A 27,613-nucleotide genomic window follows, 5' to 3' on the forward strand; every position below is an offset into this window, starting at 1 on the left:
TAGAATTGTGGACTCGTGTTATTTTACAAATGACCAATTCAATTCAAAGCCCTGGTTCACATCGTATTAAATCTATTTAAAAATACCTCACTCATCGTGTCACAAATTTTCACTGTTACTGCTTAGTACGATCACATTTTCCCCACCCCTGAAAATGTTCATCATCCCTTGTGAAAGGAATGTGATTTCCAACACAGATTAGAGCTCTTGTCACAGCAGGCAGGTCGGGGAAGTTGCGCAAATACAGGAAATGGAAGTGTAGAGAGTAAATTACACCTTCAGGAAGCAAGCCGTTAGCCTCAGCAGAGTTCAGTTTTGTTCTCCAGTTTTCATTGATATTGCTGAATAACCCAGTAAGCCTCTTTGTGCTTGTATTTCACATTCCATTCAGAAGTTACAAATTTATTCTGTGTTGAGTGATACAGTGGAGGGTTGCGAATATTTGCCGCATGATAGATTACCTTCAGGTTAGGAACATAATAGTGAAAAATTGACTGGCATGGTGCATATTTCTCTTGTGGTAGCCCAGTTATGGATACTGAAAAAGCCGTGAAATCTCTTACTAATGAAGACAAAATCCAGGAAGTGGACAAGCATCTGCATCTGTCAACGGTGGCACGTATGTTGAAACTCGCGCCTTCGAATTTTGGCTCGAGTTGATTGAAATGTTGTCACATTCAAGATGATGGTCAAAGTGGTTCTCTCACACATGGCTGAGTTTAACCTCCAAATCATTCATGGTCGAAGAGTGTGACCAGAAAACAATGTTTAATTACCCACTGGTTCAAAATATAAGGCTTCAGCTGACATTTGTTTTAGGAACATCTGCAATAATGCGCTGATACTTTTATGGGCCCCATTGCAAATATTCTTATATTTGATGTCTGGGGTTTTACACACTTTTTAATACACTGTTGTTATTTAGTAAGGCCCAGTGGAAAAGGTTTTCGTATTTGTTCTCTCATCTTTTCACGCCTTTTAATACTTTAGTCTCATCTTCAAAAATGGTAGATAGCCCATATCTTTCCCTGTACCTGTACATATACGACATAAAATGTCGGGGAAAAAATACATATCAAGTTTTTACATATAGTTTTTATTCGTGTATTCAATAATATGTTTTCTTGCCTAACCCATTCCCTTTCCTCGTCCTCTGCAGAAACATCCTATTAAGGTTTTGCTGAATGAACTAACCTCCGAAATCAGTCCGCTCTGCACCATATTTTGAAGTGTATCCCATTCTTATTTAATTTAAATGCATAGCATTAAAATTGGGCGATTATATTCTTCAGCCTTTATTTCTGACAAGTTGGCTGCTGCTGTCGGCCACGTTATTTACGCATTTATTATGTAAACATATTCTCTTTCATTTCTCATTGTATTCATAGAACACCAGTCGACGGTATTTTGAATCGACTCCGTCGCCTTCGAGTTTGAATGTCACTGAGAGGGCGCATAGTGAGAAAACTATACCGAAGGTGGTCGATGGCGATTATATTCTTCAGCCTTTATTTCTAACGAGTTGGCTGCTGGCTGTCGGCCACGTTATTTACACATTTATTATGTAAACATATTCCCTTTCATTTCTAATTGTATTCATAGAACACCAGTCGGCGGTACATAGATACTGATAATGGAAAAAAAAAATACATACTTAATCTCTCATAGTAATGGATGCACCAGTGATAGGGCTCTTGCTGCAACTAAAGGTAATACACAGTTTAATATAGGAGTTTTCAAGGGATGAGAAAAAGCTGTCATTACAACGGAGGTCTCGTTACATGCTGTATTCGCTATAGCGGGCTTTGCTGTATTTGAATTTTGCATTCATTGCTGGTCCTCACCATCATCCTGGGTTGCTCATCTTTTTTGCAGGTCTAGTGTCGTGTATTCGTTCACAGGCTATATTGCACCATCGATCATTTATTCCAAAATTTGTTGGTGGGGATCAGGCTTATTTTTGGCTGCTGGTATTACGGCGTCAGAAAATAGGGTACAGTGTATCAGCCTGTAAGATCTACAATAGCAGAGTTTTTCACAAGTTTGAGGAAATTTGGTGATAATGCCGATGCTGTTGTATACGAAAGATTCTGGATTTTCCTGCAACTGTTTGAGTGGGGCTTCTTGCCACTGCAGAAAGCAGTTGCACTCAGCTGATAAAGTACTCTGGAATATCATGTTGTTGAAGTGAACACCAAATCAAACTGTGTACTATGTGGTTGAAGACCATCTTGAGATATGAAAAAGTGATGTGGAGTGGCATATTATTCTCACATTGTTTGTCATCTAGGTGCCTTTGAACCATGGATTGCAATGCTTGTGCTGCAGTTTTTCACAAATGCAGTTTGTTTTCTGGTCATTTTGACAATTTTACAAATTCCCAAGAAGAGAATGCATATAAAGACATTCATCGCATGGCTTGGATGTAAAGTCAGGTGATAATTAGTACACTCAGTGAGACTTCTTTTTTTCTTGATGGTGGTGCATCAATGCTGTATAGCCATTCGGTGAGCATTCATACATCTTTAACTGTTTAGTGGGTTCAGGCCCCACTGTCAGCAGCCCTGAAGATGGTTTTCTGTGGTTTCCCGTTTTCATACCCAGCTGATGCTGGGGCTGTACCTTAATTAAGAACATGGCTGCTTTCTTCACACTCCTAGGCCTTTCCCATACCATTGTTACCATAAGACCTATCTGTGTCGGCATGATGTAAAAACAAATTGTAACAAAAAAAACATTTGGTTGAAGATTAATGTTAACCAGTTTGCTGCATCCCATCTTAGACAGTACTATTGTTCTATTGCAAGGTTGTTTGGGTCATTCTATTTCTTTGCTTCAATTGCATCTGAACAGTCTTTGAGTTTGGCAGCATCAGTGGGTCCTTCAACGGTATTGGTGTTTAGAATTGGCAGGTGAGGAAATTAGATTCACTAATGTTGCTTCCTCCCAATCAATTTTCAAATTGCCTGTTTCATCATCATTATCATAAGAATGTTTGGATGTCTTCTGTTATTTGCAAGTCTTGATTTGACAAGTCAGTAGATGTCCCACTCGCCTTTGTGCATGTGGAGTATCTCATAAAGATTTACTTACTGGGCAACCTTTCGTCGTAATCTTTTATCTTCTCACCTCCCTATGGGCTATTTTCTAGATATTCCAGCAAAACAGTGTCTTGAGTTTGAGAAACTCGTCTTACAACTCTTCTTGCAAACCATATCCAAGAAGTCATCATCTCAGTGTGTCCTATCACTTTTCCAAAAATGGCTTATGCAGAATCTTTCACTTTCAGGAGGCTTTCTTCAGCAGTGGTAATGGGTGGCAATATCGTTGATGGTATGATAACAGGATGGTATGATGACAGCCTCTTCTTCATTTAAGTATGAGCATTTGATTCTCGCTGGTTTTGTTTGTAGAACATGTTAGGTTTTTGGTAGCTTGACCCATAACATGCAGGTGATTGGTTGCTGTTGCATCACATTTCTTTTGTACAGTTTGATTTCTGCATCGAGCATGTCATTATTGCCTTGATGCCCGACAAGGATGTGATCAAACTGAGTTTCCTTTATGCCCTTATAGTAGGTGATAAAATGTGAATCACACATTTTGATCCAGGTATAGATGATAAGATCATGGGTTTCTGAGTAATCGACAGTTCACTCATCATCATCATTCTCTCCATATCAATGTCTGTTGTGGACTGCACAAGCTTCCTTCCTGCTTTAACATGTTCATTGAGATCACTGGCAATGATAAGGTGATCTCCTGGAGGCAATTTTGAAGTGTTCTCTTAGAGCACAGCCTTGAAAACATCCATAGTGAAAAACCTGTTGGACATATGCGCTGATGAAGAGCGTCCTTGCTGGTTTGTTGTACTATCCAGACATGCTACAGACAGTAAGCAATGTAAGGCAGGGTGTTGGGACTAGCTGTTAAAACATTCCCACCCCTGTGATGGTAACCTTTACATAATTTTAGCTATATGCTGCATTCAGTAGATAGCAAGTTTAAATTCTACCATCGTGTGTAATTTTGGTAATCTAGGTGGGAAAATAATGCAATTTTTCAACTTAAACAGAATTTCTAGCTTGTTTTATATAGTATTTCCATAGTAGAATGGTCCACAGCTCATGAACACATGAGATAGTTTTTCTTAATATATCTGTAGGTAACTATAGAGCACACTAAAATAAACAGTGACTTGTGTGTGCCCTCACAGCCATGATACCCTTACCTTAGTACAGCACGTTCTTTTGACTAGTCTACATCCCTAACCACATTTCAAGTTTGCTGTGATGCCATTTCTGTGCTTCCTTCATTGTGGTGCAGACAAAGAACAGTTATTTGGAAGAGCCCTGTTTTGTCTTCCTCTGAGAACTGTCACTTTGTCTAATTTCTGTTTGTTAAATATGAGGGTTGGAACTTAAATAGTGGCAACACTGCTGTGGAGACACTTTGCAACGGAATCTAATATTGTCGCTGATAGCACACGTTGGTTACATACCTACCTTACCTCAGAGCAAATGGTCTTCCCCTTCCCACATCACCTGCATGTGCATAAGCGAGAGAAACACAGTCACTTGTGAGCTAGCGGTCTAATGTAATGTTGTTACTATGTTTTCCAAACAGGAACAACGGAGTTGGATCAAGATTGAATGTGCCCGACCGGGCGAGTTCGCCGTGTGGTTAGGGCCGCCCAGCTGTGAGTTCGCATCCGGGAGATAGTGGATTCGAACCCCACTGTCGGCAGTCCTGAAGATGGTTTTCCGTGGTTTCCCATTTTCAGGCAAATGCTGGGGCTATACCTTAATTAAGGCCATGGCCGCTTCCTTTCAACTCCTAGGCCTTTCCTATCCCATCGTCGCCATAAGATCTATCTGTGTCACTGCAACGTAAAGCAAATAGCAAAAAAAAAAATTTGCCAGAGGTCATACAGCATGACAGTGTCTTCAAGGTCTTCAAGTGGCTTGCGGGGAATCTGCATTGCCTTACAGAACAGTGGCGCGTTGGGTAAAAGCCTTCAACAATGGTCAGCAAACTGTGGCGGACATTAATCGGGCAGGTCGTCCTACGAGCGCGCTTTACTGGACAGTGTTACAAGTAACTAATCTCATTTTGTTCCGTATTGAAGATACAATAAGTAAACTCTTTCAAGATTAAAAATATTGTGTCCACCTATTCAATACAAATATATATTTTTAGTGGTTAAATTCTACATGAATTAAACACACCAGTTAGGGACATGTTTTGCCCTAGTTATGGGCATCTTCAGCCTATATTAAACTTAAGGTCAAGGATTAAAACTATAACATTGGAACTTATAGTAAACTAACTTAATCTAAATACAATTGTCTTATGCTATTTACATAGTTTACAATAGTTTACAATATGTACAATATGTGCATTAACTTTGCCAGAATTTATGAACAATGAATTAACTTATTTTATTATGACTAGACTTCCAATTGTGGATTGGATTGATCAAGGTGTGAATTGGGGTTTCTTCAACTGTTCGTAAGAACTTTTACAAAACCGGAATCTTGGTTAAAATCGTTAATATTCAATTTATAGTCCACATGTGGTTGGAATGAATTCCTTTCCAACGGAGACAACATTTGGGCCAAAAATAAATGAAGCTTATAAAATTGTAAATTTAGGAGGGCTTTCTTTTTGTTCGTTGCTAACATGAATGACTTTAACCAAGGTTCTGGTATTGTTAAAATTCTTACGACTCAGGCGACCATATCAGCTGAAGAAACCCCAACTCACGCAGTGATAAATTCTAGTCAATACAATTTGAGAAACCTTAATTCACGTTGTGATCAATCCAATCCACAATTGGAAGTCTAGTCAAGAAATGAAATTAAAGCAACATACAAAAAGAAATTTACAATTTTATAAGTTTCATTTATTTTTTACCCAAATATTGTCTCCGTTGGAAAGGAATTCATTCCAACTACATGTGGACTATAAATTGAATATTAACGATTTTAACCAAGATTCTGGTTTTGTAAAAGTTCTTACGAACAGTTGAAGAAACCCCAACTCACGCAGTGATAAATTCTAGCCAATACAATTTGAGAAACCCCAATTCACACCTTGATCAATCCAATCCACAATTGGAAGTCTAGTCATAATAAAATAAGTTAATTCATTGTTCATAAATTCTGGCAAAGTTAATGTACATATTGTACATATTGTAAACTATGTAAATAGCATAAAACAATTGTATTTAGATTAAATTAGTTTACTATAAGTTCCAATGTTATAGTTTTAATCCTTGACCTTAAGTTTAATATAGGCTGAAGATGCCCATAACTAGGGCAAAACATGTCCCTAACTGGTGTGTTTAATTCATGTAGAATTTAACCACTAAAAATACATATTTGTATTGAATAGGTGGACACAATATTTTTAATCTTGAAAGAGTTTACTTACTGGACAGTGATCGAAACCAGACGATTTGTGAGCTCGCATTCGCTTCAGAACTGTTGCAGAGATTCAACAGGCAGTAGAGCGCTCCATTCGCACCATCAACAGAACAAGCTCTGCTAAAGGTATACTACGACTTCCACATCGCTGGCAACAAGTTATACCCAACGCTGGTGACTACATTGAAGGACAGTAAAGGTTGCTAACATGTAACACTTTTGTATCACTTCACGAGATACGTAACATCCTACAACATAAAAATGATATGGAAGCCTCCACCTTATCAATACAGTGTTTATTTACTATTGATTACAGTAAATCCAGTACCGGTTTCGACCCCTGTGGGGTCATCCTCAGCTGTCATATATCAAACTAGTTTCAAAAACATCACATTACAAAGCATTGCATATGCATGAAAACTGACCCAATTTGACAAATGATTAAACACAAGTGAAATGTTCAAATAGTAAGAATAATAAAATGGGTCCTTTCCTCTTTAACTTTAAGAGTTACATGTTGTGAGAGGCATGTCACCTCATTATTTCGTTGATCTAATGAACATCAATAAAAAATTTTGCATTACTTATGTATACTGATATTTGTGAAGTTGTTACTATTTACATTTGTGATATTGAGATATTACAATGTTTAAAAAAATTATATGTACATAAAAAGTTGACCCGATATAACAGGCCGTTTAAAGAATGAATGAAGTAGTAAAAACAAAATAAAATGGGTCCTCTTTCTACTCTAACTTGTTACATGTTTGTTGTTACTACAATATTCCTGTTGGTATGGTAAGTACACAGGTATTGTGAAGTGCTACTATTTAATGTTGAAACTTTAACTGTTTTTAATTCATTCCAGTGTTTTCTTCTTCAGATGATCGTATAATATTGCAGGTGATACAAATATCTTGAAGATTCTAAATGATGTTATGAAGAATTACGTCTTAATTTTTAATCGGTCGAATGCATTGTCTGTGTACTATATTCTCAGTATGTACTAAATGCTGAGTTAAAATTGTGTATAATGAGCTGAAGTTTATTTAGTTACAGCGTGCATCTTAGTATGGCATTATACTATGTCAAGTGTCAAACAATATACATTTTGATGTCTTGGGTGATAGCGTGAGGGCTTCTTTTATGTTGTAGGCCGTATTGTCTGTAAATAGAAATAAATTGTGTAAAGAACGGCGTCTGAACTGTAAGGAGTAAAGTATGTGTGTGTTGTACTTACGTTGGGTGTTGACACTGTGTGCGTTGCACGGCTGCACGTCGAGATCTGTAGCGTGTTAGTTTGGGACTGTTGCTCGCGGCTGTAGAGGGGAGGTTTGGAGGGATGGGAGGGATGACTGTGGAGAGAGCGGAACTAGAGTGGGAGGGATCTTTAGACGGTTCTTTTGTATGTATGGTATGTTGTTTTTTGACCTTTTTTTTCAAATAATGCCTTTTTAGGAGGGGGATAACTGTATCAAAAAGAATGTTGGTTTTTTCCGTAATTTCGTTTAGGTTGAAATTTGGGTTGACGTATTGATCTAAGTTTATGTAAAATTCTTCTAAGATACTGAGCAAGGGGGCTCTTGGGGTTTGTATTCAAGATTTGCATGTCATTGTTAATACGTGTAAATTTATGTTTTTGGTCTTCGATATGTTGTCCCATGGCTGAAAAATGTCTATGCTTAACTGCATTAATGTGCTCGTTGTATCGTATCTGGAAGTTCCTTCCGGTATGCCCTATGTAGCTGGCTTCGCAGTCGTTACATTTCAAGCGATAGACACCTGAGTGGTTGTATTGATTTTTATTGTTAACAGATTTAGCATTGTGTAAGATGTTGACATTGCTACATGTGGTTTTATAGGCTATCTTTAGGCCTCGTTTTTTAAAAATATTTGTTATAGGATGTATGTGACTATTGTTATAGGTGAATAGTACGTAATCTTTTTTGCTTTTTTCGGTTCTGGTTAATTTGGTTTTGGGTTGGTTTTTTATTTTGTTTATGATCTTGTTGATCATTTCTTTTTTCTATCCATTCTGTCTGGCTATTTCATGGATTAAATTCAATTCTTTGTTTAGATCTTTTTTTGTTAGTGGTATGCTGTATGCTCTATATAACATACTGTAATATGCAGCTTTCTTGTGTGTATTTGGATGGGTAGAGTCTATTTTTATTGTGTTGGATGTGTGAGTGGGTTTATATAAATAGTAACAACTTCACAAATATCAGTACACATAAGTAATGCAAAAATTTTAATTGATGTTCATTAGATCAACGAAATAATGAGGTGACATGCCTCTCACAACATGTAACTCTTAAAGTTAAAGAGGAAAGGACCCATTTTATTATTCTTACTATTTGAACATTTAACTTGTTTTTAATCATTTGTCAAATTGGGTCAGTTTTCATGCATATGCAACGCTTTGTAATGTGATGTTTTTGAAACTAGTTTGATATATGACAGCTGAGGATGACCCCATAGGGGTCGAAACCGGTACTGGATTTACTGTAATCAATAGTAAATAAACATTGTATCGATAAGGTGGAGGCTTCCATATCATTTTTATGTTGTAGTTGCAATAAGTACGGAAAGAAGCTCATAGATTATAATACGTAACATCCGCCGATAGATCCACATTTCAAAGGATTCTAGCTTCTTGTACAGGGCCTGGGCTAGAGTCCACCATTCTGTTCCATACAATAGTGTGGGGAATGTGCATGCTGAATTCTTGCTTTGATCTCTTGGCTGAGCTCTTATTGTACATTCAAATTACAACCAAGGTACTTGTACTGCCGAATATGCTTTATCTCCTCAGTGCCTAGTATGAGTCTAGCCTGGATGGACCTCATCTTGAGCCCCCCAGTTGTTACAAGCTGTGTTGACTATCTCCAACAACACTTGAAGATCTTTTGTGCTCTCTGCGTGCAGCATAGTAACATCTTTGTAGCGAATGTTGTTATGCATATTACTTCTAGTGGCTCTCTCCAGTGCTTCGTCCAATATTGTCTGTGAGTAGATATTAAGAAGGAGGGGAGATAAGACACAACCCTGACGGACTCCTTGCTGGATTTCAATCTCTTCAGACAGGCTGTCTTCCACGTGGACCGTGGCATTCTGGTTCCAGTACATGTTTGCAATGATGCAGGTGACTCTGCAGTCGGGACCAATCTTCCTTAACACTCCTAGCAGTCAATCATGTTGTACTTGATCAAATGACTTTTCTTAATCGATAACACATGCATACTTGCCAACTTTCCTGATTTAGGCAGGAGACTCCCGATTTTCGACAGTTTTTCCCGCCTCCCGATTATTATATTATTTCTCCCGATTTTAGCTTATTTTTTGGTGAACTTCAAACATTTGTTTTCCTATCCTGCCATTTCAGCTCTTTTACGCCAGTGGCCGGAAGTCGTTCGCTTATTGGCCGCTTTCAAACGAAATATCGACGTTTATTAATGTACGGCCTACTTGATGCGTCGCTCTAGCTAGCTCCTTACCGGCCTTGACAATCGGGTCCACACAATGTAATCGGAGTAGTTACACAGCTCGACATGTGGCGTGGCAACCTGTCTATTTGCGGTAGAAATGCATACTTCTTTATGGAAAAGATATTGACTTTGATTGCCGATTTATCGTAATTTAGAGTTATGGGGAATATTACATAGGTTAATACTGTAAAACTGATTAATCTTAAAGGCTACTTTCGTTGATATGTGCCAAAATAACGTCGTGAAATGAAACTGCGGAGAGATGGAGTAGTCCAGCTGACATTGTGATATTAACTCTGATAGCCGATTTATCTTAATTTAGGGAATAAAAGATTATGTTACATGACTAATACTGTTAAAATGATTAATCTTAAAGACTACTTTCATTGATGTGTGTCAAAATAACATTGTGAAATGAAACTGCATAGAGATGGAGTAGTCCAACTGATGTTCCTTAACTGTGAGGAATAATAGTAATCGCTTTTATTATCATGGCATTTAGATAATGTACTGGGAAATGATTATGGGGCCAGAGCATGGGAAGGATCTCAGGTTGTGTGCGGTTACTATTGGAGCAGGTACAGAGAAGGATAATTTCGTAGGGCGAATAATACATGGTAACTAAAATTTTTGACAAGATTTATTGATATTCTCAAGTAAATCACCCTGCTGTTGATTCATCAAAATTAAATTTTCAATCTATCTTTTCAGAATGCAAAAATGAAATATATGTGCTGTTATATTCTGAGACATCCACTTGATGTTAATAATGTCCAAAATGAATACCAGTTTTCTGAGATCTCAAACACCCTACAGTTCATCTGGGATCTCTTATATAGACTCAAATTCAAAATAATACTTTATACATAGAACTTCATTTAACCACTTGTTGATTTACCAAATTTCTAGATTGCATGATAAGTCCATCACTTGTGATGCAAACCTAAAGTTTTTCTAAGATTATTAAACATAACATTAACTCACACTTCCTTTAACAATCTGATGGTTCAAATAAATATTTTCAGTCACTTGCTGAAAACTACTACAGTTCATCTAAACCAATTATATAAGACGGTAAAATAGTGCACTTGTTTTATGGCAAGCCCTATAGTTCATCTAAGTGAAATGAATTCAATTTACACAAACTTTGAATAGAAACCTACAGTTCAAAATAAGACCTGAAGTCTTTTTGAATAACCTCCTACAATTATTATAAACAGTAGGATTAGAATCCACACAAAGCCCTTTTCCTTTGACGAATGTAGCACTGTGAATGATTGAGCGCTTTATTAAAAAGTCAGTCTGTGTCTAAGTATAATTACTCACTCAAAAATATATGAAATACACTTATATCACCTGTAATCTGCTCATAAGGATTGATGAAGTACTGTCCTGCGGCTTGGTGACTGGAACTTTCTGCAGCGTGCAACCCGAACTCAAACTCGGCACCAGCAGCGCAACACGTTCCATCCCATGCAGACACCACGTTATCATCCCCCGTAGAAACCACGATCAATCCCTCGCTGGATACCACGAAGAAACCACGATTAATCCCACGCTGGAGATGATGTTCTACGTAGTGTAATATCGTGACTCTTCGCCAAGATTTCCGATGTTCTTTTAAAGAGAAATGTTGAAACACGGAAAGTTCAATTGGCACAATACAACGAGCTGTAGGACTCTTAATTATGATAAGTCTTAATGCACAGTTTGTACTCGCACTTTTGTTCTATGATATCAAATACGTGACTCAGAATATCACAGTCTATTCTACAGTTTGAACCATAAGTCAAGTTAATGCAGTAATGACCTGAGGTCGTTTTCAAAATGGAAAGCACAGTCTTTTACTCGCAGTTTATAAAACATGAATTGAACACTATCACAGTTCATAATAATCACTGATTATGTCTTTAATTCAATCGTAGAATAACTATCACGGTCCATGAAACACTCAAGAAAATGCAATTAATATCACTCCTATAATAGTCTCTTGAATACTAATGTTCACAGCTTTGAGTTTGCATGACACGAGTTCATATGACCTAATATTGCCATAAAATGTCCTTAACATTCAGTTCGTTTCTTATGATGATAATCAAAAGTTTGAGAAAATACGTGAAAAATAGTCGCATTTAGTCCTATTAATTATTGAATATTCGAGTGGAATGGTATTTCAAACAGTTCACAATTGTAATTGTATACGAGAAATGCGTTTCAAAATTAATGTTGTCGTAAATTGAAAGTTCAGTTTATCACGCACAATTTCCTGGTATGCTGTCACTGTCAATGATCACGACAAAGTTCAAAAATATGAGAGATTAACGAAGTCCACAATACTGTCAAATGGTAAATTAAACACTGGTATTCTCAATTATACTTCAGTGCACAGTCTCTATCGTAAAATCATTTAGTTAAGACACTCGTAAATCTTAAACGACGAAAACTCAGTTTGAGAAAACTTTACATCATCTCACACGTCACGACGTGGTTGAAACTTCACTTGCTACGACCTCGCACAAATTCAAAGTTCTAGAATATAACTTTCATATCTCTTGCGAAGCGCGACAGAGCATAATGACGTCTAGTCATGATCGAGTCGTACAGTTCAAGACACACTCTGACTATACCTTCGGGTCGTCGACCTATTTATATCCGACTGGAAGCAAGCTCTCCAAGTCAGGCGACAGAGGGGTGGTTATACATTCCAAACTTCAATTCGTCATATCTTTTAAACCACTAGGTGGATTAATCTCAAATTTGTAACGTCGTATATTTCAAATGTGAGCTACAAGTTGGAGTTAGTCTCGTATTTATCGGTCAAGTCGTCGAGAAGTATACTTACTATTTCGAGTCGTTTCTACGGGGAGGTGAGATACATGTGGCGCTGACGTCACTCGACCTTGCCCACTCTCATGCTGTCTTCCACACACAGAGCAGTAGAGACGAGAAGTTTCTCTCGTACAGCTGTTCGGACATCGTAACTCAGCCGTTCTTTCATGAATAAAGATTTTATAACACATATGTGTAGTAGTTGCAATAAGTACGGAAAGAAGCTCAAAGATTATAATACGTAACATCCGCCGATAGATCCACATTTCAAAGGATTCTAGCTTCTTGTACAGGGCCTGGGCTAGAGTCCACCATTCTGTTCCATACAATAGTGTGGGGAATGTGCATGCTGAATTCTTGCTTTGATCTCTTGGCTGAGCTCTTATTGTACATTCAAATTACAACCTGGTACAATACATAGCAAAACTTACCACAATACTTTTGTCTTCTGATGTTAACCTTGAGTTTAAGAGTCATTGTTCAATTAGAGTTTTAAAATTCTTCAAGTGCTGCTCCCAGGAAAAGGGCTGGACAAAACATAAAAATCCTATTTTTTCTATATTCTTTGTATGGATAACATAAGTATTTTGACTCAAACATGTTTAAATTTTAATTTCGATATGTACACTATAGTTTCACATTACATTTCATTCATATCTTTCACTAGAATGTTAAATACAGGGCGAGTTGGCCGTGCGGTTAGGCGCACGCAGCTGTGAGCTTGCATATCCGGGAGATAGTTGGTTCAAACACCACTGTTGGCAGCCCTGAAGATGGTTTTCTGTGGTTTCCCATTTTCACATCAGGCTGTACCTTAATTAAGGCCATGGCCGATTCTTTCCCACTCCTAGCCATTTCCTATCCCACCGTCGCCATAAGACCTATCTGTGTCGGTGCGACGTAAAACAAATAGCAAGAAAAAGAAGAAGCAGAATTTTAAATAAAAATTCAGTGAGAGAAAAGTATTTTGAGTAAATACATTGTAAACTGTTCATTGCTCAGGTAACAACACTTCATACATTGGCTTTACCATCATAATACTAATGGTTCTTACTTGTTTAAATGTTAAAGTTCAGATTATCTTGGATAAAAATGTGTTGTGTTGTTGCTGTCGTATGGCAAATATGACTCCGCCTAAAGGATTATTCAATGAAAAAATTTAGGGGTAAAAAATACCCGATTAGCGTGATTAGCTGCCACCCCTGGAGGCCCGGGTTCGATTACTGGCCCTGCCACGAAATTTCAAAAGTGGTACGAAGGCTGGAACGGGATTCACTCAGCCTTGGGAGGTCAGCTGAGTAGAGGGGGGAGAGGGGATCGATTCCCACCTCAGCCATCCTCGAAGTAGTTTTCCATAGTTTCCCACTTCTCCTCCAGGCAAATGCGGGGATGGTACCTAACTTAAGGCCACGGCCGTTTCATTCCCTCTACCTTGTCTATCCCTTCCAATCTTGCCATCCCCAACACATGGCGCCTGTTCAGCATAGCAGTTGCGGCCGCCTGGGTGAGGCACTGGTCATCCTTCCCAGTTGTATCCCCCGACCCGAAGTCTCACGCTCCAGGACACTACCCTTGAGGTGTTAGAGGTGGAATCCCTCGCTGAGTCCGAAGGAAAAGCCAATCCTGGAAGGTTGAACATATTAAGAAAGAAAGAAGATAAATACCCAAATTAGAAACGGAAAACTAAGATGAAAGTGCTACGGTACCTGTTTTGAGCCACTCCATAGTTTTGTCCTGGTCTACAGAGAATTCGTGAAATGATAGTGTCCCTTTGCTCTTTTTTTCCTGTTCGAAATACAAAAAGGCACACAGCAATACATATTTGAATATTTCCAAACACAGTTAAAGCAAAGCCAATCACTACACCATTAAAAAAAAAATATGGATTAGCACATAAATTAAAATTCTTGTTTAGGACGAAGTTACAGCGAGAAAACAGTTTGAGCCACTCATTACATGTGTTCTTGTTTGCAGTTTGCAGAAAATTTCTGCTCAAAGTACAAAAAGGTGCACAATAATGTCACAAATTCCAAGTTTTGTAAACACATTTAAAAAAATATAATCCCCACACTACACAATAAAAAATTAAACTCACTAGCGCATAACTATCAGCTCAAATTATCAAGCCAACAAGCACCTTATTGCAAACACATTGTCAATATTTACGACAGCAAAACAATATAAATAAAAGTGGAAATATGTCAATTTGTGGTATACAGCTTCTGTCAGTGAGTAGGAGGCCAGCGCTCCAGCGGCATTATGGTGAAACTTTCCAGTTACAGCTTTATGCTGGGCTTCATAAGCGATTGTCAAGGCCGGTATAAAGAACTCAGCGAGGGACCCAGTCGGCTGTGATTAATGCGAGAAATGTGCGCGAAAGTGCTGTGTTTATTGAAACCTGCATATCGCGACGCGTATATCGAATGTCAATCTCTCGTTCTCGCGTGCTATGTTCGTGTTCCAGTCTAGTCGATTCCATTCTCTTTGGTCGATTCAAGAGACTAATCGCTAGATATTGAGTCTTTCTTAGTAAGTTAGTGACAATATCAATGATAACAACTAGTGACTTTTCTAGAGATTTTACAAGCCATTTGGAGACAATTCTGACTAATTTTAATTTATCTCTGTACTTTGCTCAGAATTTGAATATTACTGGTCGTGACCATAGTAACAAGGGGAAATGCACGTTTTAATTTCCCATAATTTCTGTATGTATGTATGTATGTATGTATGTACTTACGCACGCACGGTAATCACGAGAAAACGGCTGAAGATAACTTAATGAAAATTGGTATATAACGTCAGGGAGTAAGTCGCTACAATCTAGGCCATAAATAATTTTATTCACGCTGAGTGAAATGGTAGTTTGGGGGAAGGCCTAAAATTTAATTCTCAAATATTTGTTAGATATTATTGGCCGTGTCGATAAATACTACACAACTCAAATTACTGTATGTTATTAAATTTCCTATTTTTTACGTCTTATACATTTTACCGTACCGGCTCTGATAACAGATATTCATGAATTTGGATATGTATATTTTTTTGCTAAGTCCATATCAGCGTCGAGGTACGTGAAAATGGGTGAACAGAATTTTATGTAATGTCGGGGAATAAGGAACTACAGTCTACGCTATAAATAATTTTATTCACTCTGTTCGAAATGGTAGTTTAGGGGAAGGTGCCAAAAATGTAATTTTTCATTACCTATCTTACTGGTCATGTTGAAAAGTAGGCTACATAACAAAAGTTATAGAGAATACAATTTCCGATTATTTGTGTCTCATTCAGTTTTACCGTACCGACTATAATGATATTGGTGAAGATGGTGATTAAATTGTGAAGATGATTATAAGGATGAGAAAAAAGTCAGGAAGGAACGGTCGCTTAAATAACACAAGAGGTTGTCATGAAAGAAAGGAGGACTCACTTGACATTAGATGCTCTAATATCACCGATTTGGAAGAAAACTAAATGTGAAGGCCTCCAATATAGAAAGCTCATAAAATTGATCAACAATAACATTACATTGACCATTGTTTGTTGTGATGTGCTTTGTGTATTCTGCTGCCATTTATCTCCGATAGCTGGGATTACTGCTGCGTATCGAGTATAACAGCCTGCCTGAATATTGGCGGGAAGTAGCTGGGGAGTGGCGAGTTAGATCTCTCTCTTCCTTAGCATGCCATTCCTCTGGTTCATAAATTTTCTGATACTACTGGTACATAACACAGTGGATCATCATAGTATTCCAGCTATTCGATCCCTACTCTGAGGCAGTGATTGGAAATGAGCAGTGTGCACACTTAAGTGGAATAATTACACAGCCTGGTCATTCTAGTTCTGAAACTTTGAACTGTTAGATCGACACCGTAGTACTTTTTGCTAAAAGTGAGAAATGTGCTGTTTTCATTTTATCAAATATTTCATATGACAACATTGCTTTTAATCGCGACATTCATACTGGCATCATTGTAATGACCTATGTTGACTTCAGTCGGGAAAACTATAAGGACAGTCTTTCTGAGAATTCTGTAGCGAAGCATGGGTGTATCAGCTAGTTATTTGATCCAAATAGCATTGCGCTTCACATAATCGCGCGGGCGCTTGATGCAGTATATTAATATATGCATTTGCTAAGTAATGGCATCTAAGTGCACGACTGATTCACACATGTGGAACAGAGTTCATGCTATTTTCGGTAGGCTTATCAGAGACCGATCATCTCACTCACATACTTCCTTTGAGAGAATAGAGATGTGTAATTTTTAGGCTTGTAGCCTCGTATAGCAACAGTCTGGCTTTGAGACAATAATTGTTATAAATATATCGCAGTACTGTATTGCACAAGACATGTAGAATAAGCAGTTTTGACCAATTGTATCTCCTGATTTCTCCTGATTTTTTTCTGAATTTCATATCAAAATCTCCTGATTTTTGGTTTTGTAAAGTTGGCAGGTATGCTAAACAGGTATTTGAAAATGTACATTTCTTTTAGGTTAGATATATTTTAAAAGTGAAAATTTGAGGTGTCTGTGTCGATGCTTTGAATTTCTCTTACCTGTCACACTATATCTACACAAGCAGCCCTTGTCATTGCTGGAATAGAACTCCTGTTCTTTACTGCCATTGGAACAACCAAGCTCACATTAATGAAGAAAAACATAACATCTCCTGCACCAATTCTTGAAACCACAGTGAAGAAGAACTGTCACTTCCTTGAATCCTGTCACCTTCGAATCTTCAAGACTTATGTTTGCAATAGCTGCTTGCTCGACAATGACTACTAAATTTACACAGACTGCTCTCGCACACCTAGTAACACTGAATTTGACAAAGTATGCGAACAAAAGGGAAGTGTTTTCAAGCCAATATAAATTGTCATCCACTTGCTCAGCTTTTCAAGCCGAGCTATGGGCCATCAAGTCTGCTGCGGAGTGGTGTGAACACAACAGCAGTAGTGCTCAGATACTGAGTGACTTGCAGGCTGCATTGAACACAATCAGCGACAAGCACAATGTCAATCCAATAGCTGCTGCTACTATAGGATCTAGAGCACACCACTGCCTCCACGTCTGTCTTTCCTGGATCCAAGGACACACCAGTTTTTCTGGAAATGAAAAGGCAGACATCCTCACAAAGGCAGCCTCCTCCTCAAACATAGAAGCCCAAATCAAGACACATCTAATAAGACAGTGGAACAACCTCTGGACATCAAGTACAAAAGTGTCTGTCACAAGAGAATTATTTTTTCCCCAACATATATAGCCGACTCCAGTGCAGAACATCAGGGCCCGAATTCATTCTCGCTCAGTTTCTCTCCGGCCATGGAAAGTTTAAGCGCTACTTTCAACGCTTTGCTTTTGTTGATCTTCACAAACAGTGGACCATTTACTGTTAAGCTGTGCATGTTTGGAAGGATAAGATTCAAACTTGAGTTTCACCTAGACAATTGTAATGTGGAACTTTCAAAGGCATTATACTATCTGTTTAGGAAATCCTGCTGCTACAAATAGTTCCTTAAGTTCATTCACCACATCTTCAGTAATTTAGTGTCAAGGACCAATAATTAAAAACTGATCAAAACTGTAACCCTAATATACTTGTGTACAATATGGTTAAAAACTGTTAGGATATTCAGTATAAATAAATATGCTTTTAAACATACACTCCAAATCTACAGGTCAAGAGCTTTTGTCAGAATACTTTACTACGTCAATCAGTTCAGCTGTTATCTCAAACTTGCGATCACAAAAATTAGCCTAGTGTTTTAAATATATAGATAAAGAGGAATATAGGAATATGCTGGCATGTGCAACGTTAACCTCTGTAAATAGCAGAGTACTTATTTTAATAGTGGAGCAGTGGAGTTCAATAGAGAAAATTCACTGTGTTAATTATAACATTAATCTCTTTCATAAAAGGCAAGCAACATAAGTGCCTTGTGTCGGTAGATTTACTGGCACATAAAAGAACTCCTGCGGGACTAAATTCCGGCACCTCAGCGTCTCCGAAAACTGTAAAAGTAGTTCGTGGTATGTTAAGACAATAACTTTTTTTACACTTTGCTCTGGCCTCTGCCAAGAGGAGGATGCAAAGGTACTGTATCCATCAAGTAATAACAGCAGGCAGATTTAACTTTTAACAAATAAAAGTTTTGCCTTATAAATTTGCTCCTTGTGATGGGTAATTCATTGGTAGTTCATTCAAATTTGTTAATCTGTTAACTGAATTATGAGTAGGGACCTTTATTTTTCACATTTACAAGAAGAGAATGATTATGGAAATTTTGCACTTTTTACACAAATAACGTGAATTGTGTATTTTTATATGAATAACACAAAATGTTTATTTATTTTGTAAGTTTTGAAAATATTGCAAAATTAGAATGTTGAAATTTATTATTTTATTTATTCCTTTCAGAAGTACAAAACATGAAACATGAATTTCTTAACATATTCAGAAGTACAAATATAAGAAATTTTGAAATTAATGTGCCATTTCGAACTATAACTATGTCATTTAATAGCGCTGTAGAATTCTGGATATCTGTATGGTACTTATCATGGCTGATATGAATGTGAATAATATTTACCTACTCTTTGATACAACAGTAAGAGAACAGTTAGTTCCTTATTTTTGTGTAATTGTAAATTAATATTTTCTTTTACAATGCACAACCACATGTTAGTATGAAATAACGTGTCAAACCATTCGAGACAAGCAGGTTGTACATTAGTGATGACTGAAAATTGTATCATATGTAAAATAGCTTTAATATATTTACAGTTTAAATAGTATTTTTCCCCCTGCTCCTCTGTCTTGATAATAATAGTATTTAATAGTATTTAGTAGTTTAAGAAAATTCTATTAAGTTGAAAATAACCTTGCTTTTCACCATAATTTACCACCACATTTGTAGATCCCTTGTTATGTGTAGTTTGTGTCCTATTCAATGTGTGCTCTGTTAACTTTTGCTAAGCATGCCTCTATAATTTTACTGGATTGTAATATATCTTCTGTTCATACACAATGTTCTTGTAATTAATCCTCATTTGAAAATCTTAATTCAATGTTTCATTGAAACTTCTATAAATAATTGCTCATTACGCTATACATTTTGAATGTTTTATTTTAATTTCACTAGTTCCTAACAATGTTTGTTGAACAGTATGTGATATGCTAGAAACATACTACACGGTAAATGAATTATGCGTGCCACCAGTCTGAAAATAATATTGCATTCAGAAATATTCTCCTGTGCTCTCTTGTGAACTGCTAATTGACAAGGCTTTTTGATTGGGAAGGGCCTTGACGTTTCAGACACATCAGTGTAGACTGCAACCTTTTGTAGAGACCACCACCAATCTTTGCTCCTCTGCATGGTCTCTGCTGTCCTCTTATCACGTAGTTGACCTTTATCTCTTAACCTTTCTCACCACACACTTCAACGGTGTATAGTTTTGGGGCAAAAATATATTTTTTGTTTTAGGTTGATGTATTGTCACAAAACAAGTACCTTGGAACAAATCTTTTGAATGCAACCCAGGATTACTTGCAAATGCGTGATGAAATTAATAGCCTCATGAAGAAATGCCTAAAACTGGCAACTGAAATGGAGCAGGAAATTGTAACTGGAGCAGCTAGTATCAAGGAACAGCCATCATTGTTATCAAAAGGGTATGTACCCAGAACCTTTAGACAGGATAACAAAAGTGAAATAAATGTCGTTGCATTTATCTTTACTCCTGTGAAGAAGTAGATTAGTGGCACTCTTAACTCTTTCAAAATTTGTGGAAAGTATTATCCCTTGTCCTGTATTTTGGGGAGTCCGTATTAGTCTGGAAGCTGTACAGAAGGTCTTTAGTGAATGTCCACCAGACTGTAGTTCTGTGAGCAAAATAGACTCCATATGAATATTTAAGGTAATAGTTCCTTTATATCAAAATCACACGTTTGTAGTTTCTAGATTTGATTAGTTCTTTAAGAGTATGCCATTTAATTAGAAATCAAATATTGCTGTTAGGTGTGAGTGGCTCAGGTAGATACAGAACTGGCCTTCTGAACCCAAAATTGCTATGGCCAATGGGATTTAAGGGTTGTAAAGCACAGTGTATTGTGTGTGTAGATTTATTAGCATGCTTAAGAATTTCTAATGGAGAATACTGTGATACCTTGGTAGACCTGTAGACCATTCGCTGTTTATAGGATTTTAAATGCATGTTATTGCATTGTAGTTAAACATTGTTAGTTTTTTGAGTTTATGCAATGTCAGTTACTTAAACTTTTTTTTCTTATTTTTACTATTTTTTTGTATTTTTATTTAATAGAGGAAGTACACTCTGGTTAAGAGTATACCAGAATTCCAGGCTATGAAAGGCTTGTAATAACATTTGTATTTTATATTTCTGTTACCCAACAGACTTTTTGAAAGTACAGTATTTGGCATAAGAAGTTATTTCTTTGAAATTAACTTTGAGATATATGGCAGGGTCTGTTTATTCCTACGTTGAAAAGTATGCCAGGTTCTGTTTATTCCTGTACAATATTATATTCTCTGACTGGGAAAGGATAAATTCAAACATTCTTTATCCATTTTGTCTGTGCCAAATTTCTCTTCCTCTTGATTTCTTCCTTTTTCTAGCCCAACAGTGTTGCCTATATTCTGTTTTTGACCATATTACAAATATGAAATTTTATCAATGATTCCAGTGTAATTGAATTATATCTATCATTAGCATGGTACTAGTTTAAATTTAATTGAGCATTGCTTATGAGGTTGTGCAGGAAGTTCTTTTGTTGAAATGAACAAGATTTATGAATTCAAGCAAAAATATATTCATTAAATTATCTAATTCTTTCAGCGATATTAATGCTACTTAATAATACCCTACTTCTGGGCTCTTCTCTGAAGGTTTTGCTGTTTTTTCTTCCAACTGACTGCAATACACATCTAAATTGATTTTCTGACTGGGTGAACTGGGCAGATTATCTCCTTTTTTCTTTGCCCCTCAGGGAGAGGGACAAAATTTGTGTGAAATACCTCATTATAAGAAATCACCTCCACTATTAGCATAAACAGTTTTATAATAATACTTTATTAATGGTAATACAATTTTACAACACAAGAGAACAACAAAAGAAAGGAAAAACACAAACTAAAAAGAAAGAAAGGAATCAGTGGAGTATAAGAAGAAGAAAAAAGTACAAATATATGCTTAGGTTATAGTACAGATAAGCACTGGAAGGTAATAATCACTTCTGGGGATTATGCAAGTGATTTCTGAATTTTGACAATGAGCAGTTAACCCTCCCACTGCTACGCCCGAAATACCTCATGCGCGGTAGTATGTCTTCCTTGCTGCGCCTAAAATATCTCATCGGCAACTTCAGCTGAATTTCTGGAAAGGAAGTAGGTACCTTTTTTTCCAAACTTGAGTGGAAGCAAACTAGCCTACATCTTTTAGGAACATAATGGAACATTAGTCAAACCACAGACTGCATTTTGATGCCATCCGCATTTAAATTTCTGAAATAATGTACTCAGCTCAGTGCGCAGCCTAGGTTGGCAGTCCTGCAAATCACCCGTGTCTAGGGCTTGTACAAATGGCTTCAAGTAGCGCATAGTGCGTGCTTTTGGAGTACAAACTTATAGGAGCTGTGAATACTCTTGAATCGAAAGATGAGTACTCAGATATCAGTGATATCAGTTGTGATAATAGTCTTAGTGACAGTGAAAACATTGATAGTGCTGTGCCTCAACCAGCAACTCCACAAACCAGGAAAAGATTTCATTCTGAATCTTCAATATTTCAATAGCATACGGGTAATATATTTAGTCCTGCAATACACAGTTTTGATGACAGTTCATCGGGTATATTACTTGGTGTGATTCAAGATAAACCAACAGCTTTTAATGTATTTCAGTGCTTCTTTTCACAAGAAATTATGGAACATATAACATTTGAAACAAATAAGTATTTTCTACTTGTTATGCAAACATTGTCACCATCTCCAAGTTCAAGGCTACAGAAATGGAGAGAAACACTGCCTGAAGAACTGTACATTTTTATTTTTCACTGTAACAATGCTTATGACAAGAATGAAGAAATTTACAATTCCTTACAATTCTTTAATATTGGTCAACCAATTCTCTAATAATGACCCCACAGTTCTCAGATTTCGTGTCAAGATACAGGCTTCTTGTTTTTGTTGCGGTTGTTATATTTCAATGACAACAGTCAGGCTGATGATGGACTGTCTGTATAAAATAAAGCCTGTAATTGACCACCTCAGAAACAAATTCAAAGATATGTTCACCCTGTTCGAAAACATTTGCAATGATTAAAGTTTGATGCATTTCAAAGGTAGGCTTTAATTCATTCAGTTTATCCCATCAAAGAGACAGATTTTGAATAAAGACATTTGTTATCTGTGATTGTGAGATCAGATATATACTGGATTTTATTATGTACACAGGTCAAATCAAGGATAAACTATCATTTTACAGAGAAAAAGATTACAGGTCAAAAGAATAGTTGACGTTGAGAAACGGAAATGCAAAGAAGATCTTGCCAATAGAATAGGGCAAGACAAACACAAGAAGATCCTGTATATCATTGTTAAAAACAAAAGATATGATTTCTTTTAATGCTATTTGTTCGGGGCGTCAACCTAGAAAGATCTTTTGCCCCTACTTGCACCATATGTGAGGAACCTGCTTTTGTAAATGGCGGAAGTGTAAAGTGTTGAATGTGAAGAAAGGACCATTAAAGATGACACAAACACCCAGTCCCCAGGCCAGGGATATTAATCATTTACAATTGAAAACCCCTGACCTGGCCAGGAATAGAACCTCAATTGGTTGACAGGCGGGCGCGTTGCCCCCACACCGCGGGGCTGGACTAAAGAAATTATAATAGTACTATCAACTCAGTAGAGCTTCCAAATGGAGAGGTAACTAGAAATGAAAATGAAATATTGCAGGAGTTCAGTAGATATTTCAGTCACTTACTGAACTGTTATAAAACTATTTTTGCTATTTGTTTTACGTCGCACTGACACAGATAGGTCTAATGGCGACAATGGGATAGGAAAGGCCTGGGAATGGGAAAGAAGCGGCTGTTGCCTTAATGAAGGTACAGTCCCAGCATTTGCATGGTGTGAAAATTGGAAACCATGGAAAGCCATCTTCAGGGCTGCCGACAGTGGGGTTCGAACCCACTATCTCCCGGATGCAAGCTCACAGTTGCACGCTCCTAACTGCACGGTCAACTCGCTTGGTGTGTAATACAACTGACGACACACAAGATGACCCTCTAAACCCTATAAATTATAATGTAGAAAGTTTGACCTGGCTGGAGGTGGAAACAGCAGTATGTAAAATGAAAAGCAACAAGTCTGCAGAATTGGATGAATTCAGTGTGGACATGATCAAAGCACTTGGAGAACCTGGAATACAGTGGTTGTACAGAGTACTAAATAAAATTTGGGAAGAAAATTAAATCCCCAGTGACTGGAGGCAAGGAGTGATTATTTCACTATTAAGAAAGGTGACCAAAAGAAGTGTAACAACTATAGAGGTGTAACCCTTCTGTCTCATGGGTTAAAAATATGTGAGACCATCCTGGAGAGAAAAATTGTTAAACCTAAACTTTAGGAAGAACAACATGGATTTAGAGTGAACAGATCAACGCTAGACCTCATTTTTTCGGCGTGACTGCTCTTTGAAAAATACTGGGATAAGAATAGAATGGTTATAGGTGGATTCTTGGATATTGAGAAGGCATATGATCATGTACCATGTAAGCACATATGGGAATGTCTGAGACATAAAGAAGTGCCAGATGAGATTATAGCTTGAGTAAAACAACTATATTGAGAGACAAAGAGCTGTGTGCAAATTCAAGGAGGCAGGTCAAACTGTTTTGAAACGAAGAGCGGAGTCCAACAAGGAAGTTGTCTCTCACCACTTCTCTTCAATACTATAATGGATGAGGTTATAAAAGCAGTGAAAATGAAGGATCAGACAACAAATGCACTCATATTTGCTGATGATGTTATGCTATGGGGTGAGACAGAAGCAGAAGTTTAAGCTAAACTAGATCTTTGGCAAGAAGTATTTGAAAAAATGGGAATGATCATCAGCGGAACTAAAACCGTTGGTTTAGTGATGAGTCGAAATCCTGAAGCAGTCCACCTGTGAGTGCAAAATAAAGAAGTAGGCATATCAGGGTAACTTCAAATACTTAGGGAGCTTCGTTTCTTCTGACAATACCATAAATCAAGAAATAGGCAATAGAATACAAGCTGCATGAAAATTCTACCGCTCTATTCGTCAATTACTTTCGGATGACTCATTTCCCCAAGCTCCAAGATCATGCTATACAAAACATATCTTGTACCAATTCTGGAAGCTGCAACGTTGACTAGATCTGCACAAAGTGACCTACAGGCCACTGAAATGAAGTTCCTTCCGTCATGTCTCCAAAAGACAAGAAGGGACAAAATAAGGAATGAAAGTATTCGGCAACAACTTGGACTGGACAGGACCTTGTTGGAACCTTAGAATTAAGCAGATTACAATGGTATGGACATATGAGATGGATGACTCTAATTAGGACCCCAAGAGCATACTATGAAAGGAATGTTGTTGGTAATAGGCCCAGGGGGAGACCTCATGATAGTTGGGAAAAACAAATTTTCAAAGATCTTACTAGGCGTGATGTAAATTGGCAGCTAAAGGTAGAACATCAGCTGTGGATGGACAGGACAAACTGGAAGTGGCTCGTAAGCACCCGCACCCGGCTTGCTGGAGCGGAAAATTGATGATGATGATGATGATGATGATGATGATGATGACAGGGTCAACTAGAGAAATAATCCTAAACTTGAATTCGGGTATCGGTTGCAGTTGTCTTGACACTAATTAAAATATATTTTCAGAAAGGACATACACTGTGGATAGATAACTGGTATTCAAGTCCACCAGTGTACAACAAAAACAAAACTAACACATGTGATACCATCAGGGAAAACAAGAGGAGTATGCCAAAATTTAATTTAAAATTAATTGGAGAAAGGATAAATTGAATCAAGAGAGACATATGACATGATTGCGATCAGGTGATTCGATTGTAGGGAAGTTATATTTCAATTAGATGCTGCACTCAACACATCCTGTAGTTTGAACCAAATTGAGCTGGATGTGACAGTGGATATTTAACACACCAATAATTTGTAGTAAAATTGAAACTTACCTGTCCAAGCTACACATATTACTAAAACTACTTCTCTGTAAATGTTGTTTTTGAAATCCTTTTAAAAATGAGTAGCAAAGAAAGTTTTGTTTTGAGAGAGCAAAAACTCCTGAATATTGTCATGCGCCATCTTGATGTGTGGTTCATAGACTGATAACTGGACTAGTCTTGCCGGAGATATTAAAAACATGAATGAAGATGGTTGTAATTAATGAATACAGCATCCAGCACTAATCACCAGTAGTAAAATGACAGGAAAATACAAAAGTAGTGTAACCTGTAGGTGATGTTAGGAACTGATGGGTTTAATAACAGTTGTTGGTCAGTATAATCAACATTATCATATGGGAACCCTGCTCTAAATGAATATAAATGAAGAAATTTATGTTGTACTGAATCTATGGACAGAGGTCTGATCAATAGGATTCCATACAGGTGTACAGTATTCAAGTGTAGAATGTACCATAGATACATACAGCAAGCAATAGGTAGCTAAGCTGGAAAATTCTCTGGAATATCTAGTAATGCAGCCCAGTCTTTGTAATGATTTCTTACAAATATTTCCAATATGTTAATTAAATGATAGGTTATAACTGAATAAAACACCAGGGTCTTTAACATGTAAAACAGAAGATAGAATGTTGTTATTACAAAATTTGTGTTGAAATTATATTTTTTTCTTGTTTTTAGAGAAAGATATTATTTTACATTTGTCATAATTAAGTTTCAACCCATTTTGCATACAATACTTTTCTAGATGATGTGAATCTTCTTGGAAATTTTAAACAATAAGGAGGGCAAGTAACTTTCTTAACAAAATTTGCATCGTCAGCAAACAAAAGCAAATTCTGAATTCTTAAGTCGGCCTTGACCTCCTTCAGAAGTTTCCGCCAGTCCTGTTCAGTGCCATGCTTCTCCATTTGTTGATCCCAGGATCCTGGTTTCCTGATGCATTCACCCCCATCTCTGCTTTGTACTACCAACTTTTTGAGATCCTTCTAGCAGTATATTAAATATCCTCATTATCCTATTCATAACAAAATGTATCTTGCAAATTATTCACCACATTTAGGAACATAACTGTCTTTGGTTGAGTAATATCATTGCTGCACCTGCAAAAGCCACTATGTGAATATTACATTTTTTCATATTTGGCCGGTAAGGTTCTTTCATCTAAGATTTATTATTGCGAGAGTTATACCAAAGAATTCTCATTCTTAACACCCCATGCTGCCATGTTTTACCCTAGTTGAACAGCGGTCACACTCCATATGCTGCCATGTTCAACTTTAGTCCACAGCTGCCGAATGTTAATACCACGTGATGCCACGTTCGACTTGGGTCGAAAAGGAGAGAAGGTAGTGTTTGCACTGCTCTGTAGCGTGCTGCTGCCTAGTGGTAGACCAAAGGAGGTCAGTTTTAAATAGTACAAGTCCTGCCGTTCTTCTTACCGCGCATCTCCTTAGTGTATAGTACGTGCATCTTTTGTGTGTGGAAGTGGGTACATTTTTGTCATATGGATTTCAAAATAGTAACTTAATCCTGCACGAGGTGACTTCTGGGTGTAAGTGCACAGCCAAAGAAAAGAAACCCTGAGCTGAGTGGCTTA

General features: G+C 37.3%; 1 protein-coding gene across 1 annotated transcript in view; it reads left to right on the forward strand.

The window, feature by feature from the left end:
- The window catches only part of Etl1 (SWI/SNF-related, matrix-associated actin-dependent regulator of chromatin, subfamily a, containing DEAD/H box 1), a 308,851-nt gene that overhangs the window by 98,773 nt on the left and 182,465 nt on the right, over window positions 1-27,613 (forward strand). The window contains exon 7 of the mRNA XM_067139725.2: window positions 20,238-20,425. Within this exon, the coding sequence (XP_066995826.2) occupies window positions 20,238-20,425 (188 nt within the window). The remainder of the gene's footprint in view (window positions 1-20,237; window positions 20,426-27,613) is intronic.

Source organism: Anabrus simplex, chromosome 2 (assembly GCF_040414725.1).
Source record: "Anabrus simplex isolate iqAnaSimp1 chromosome 2, ASM4041472v1, whole genome shotgun sequence".
Taxonomy (NCBI): Eukaryota; Metazoa; Arthropoda; class Insecta; order Orthoptera; family Tettigoniidae; genus Anabrus; species Anabrus simplex.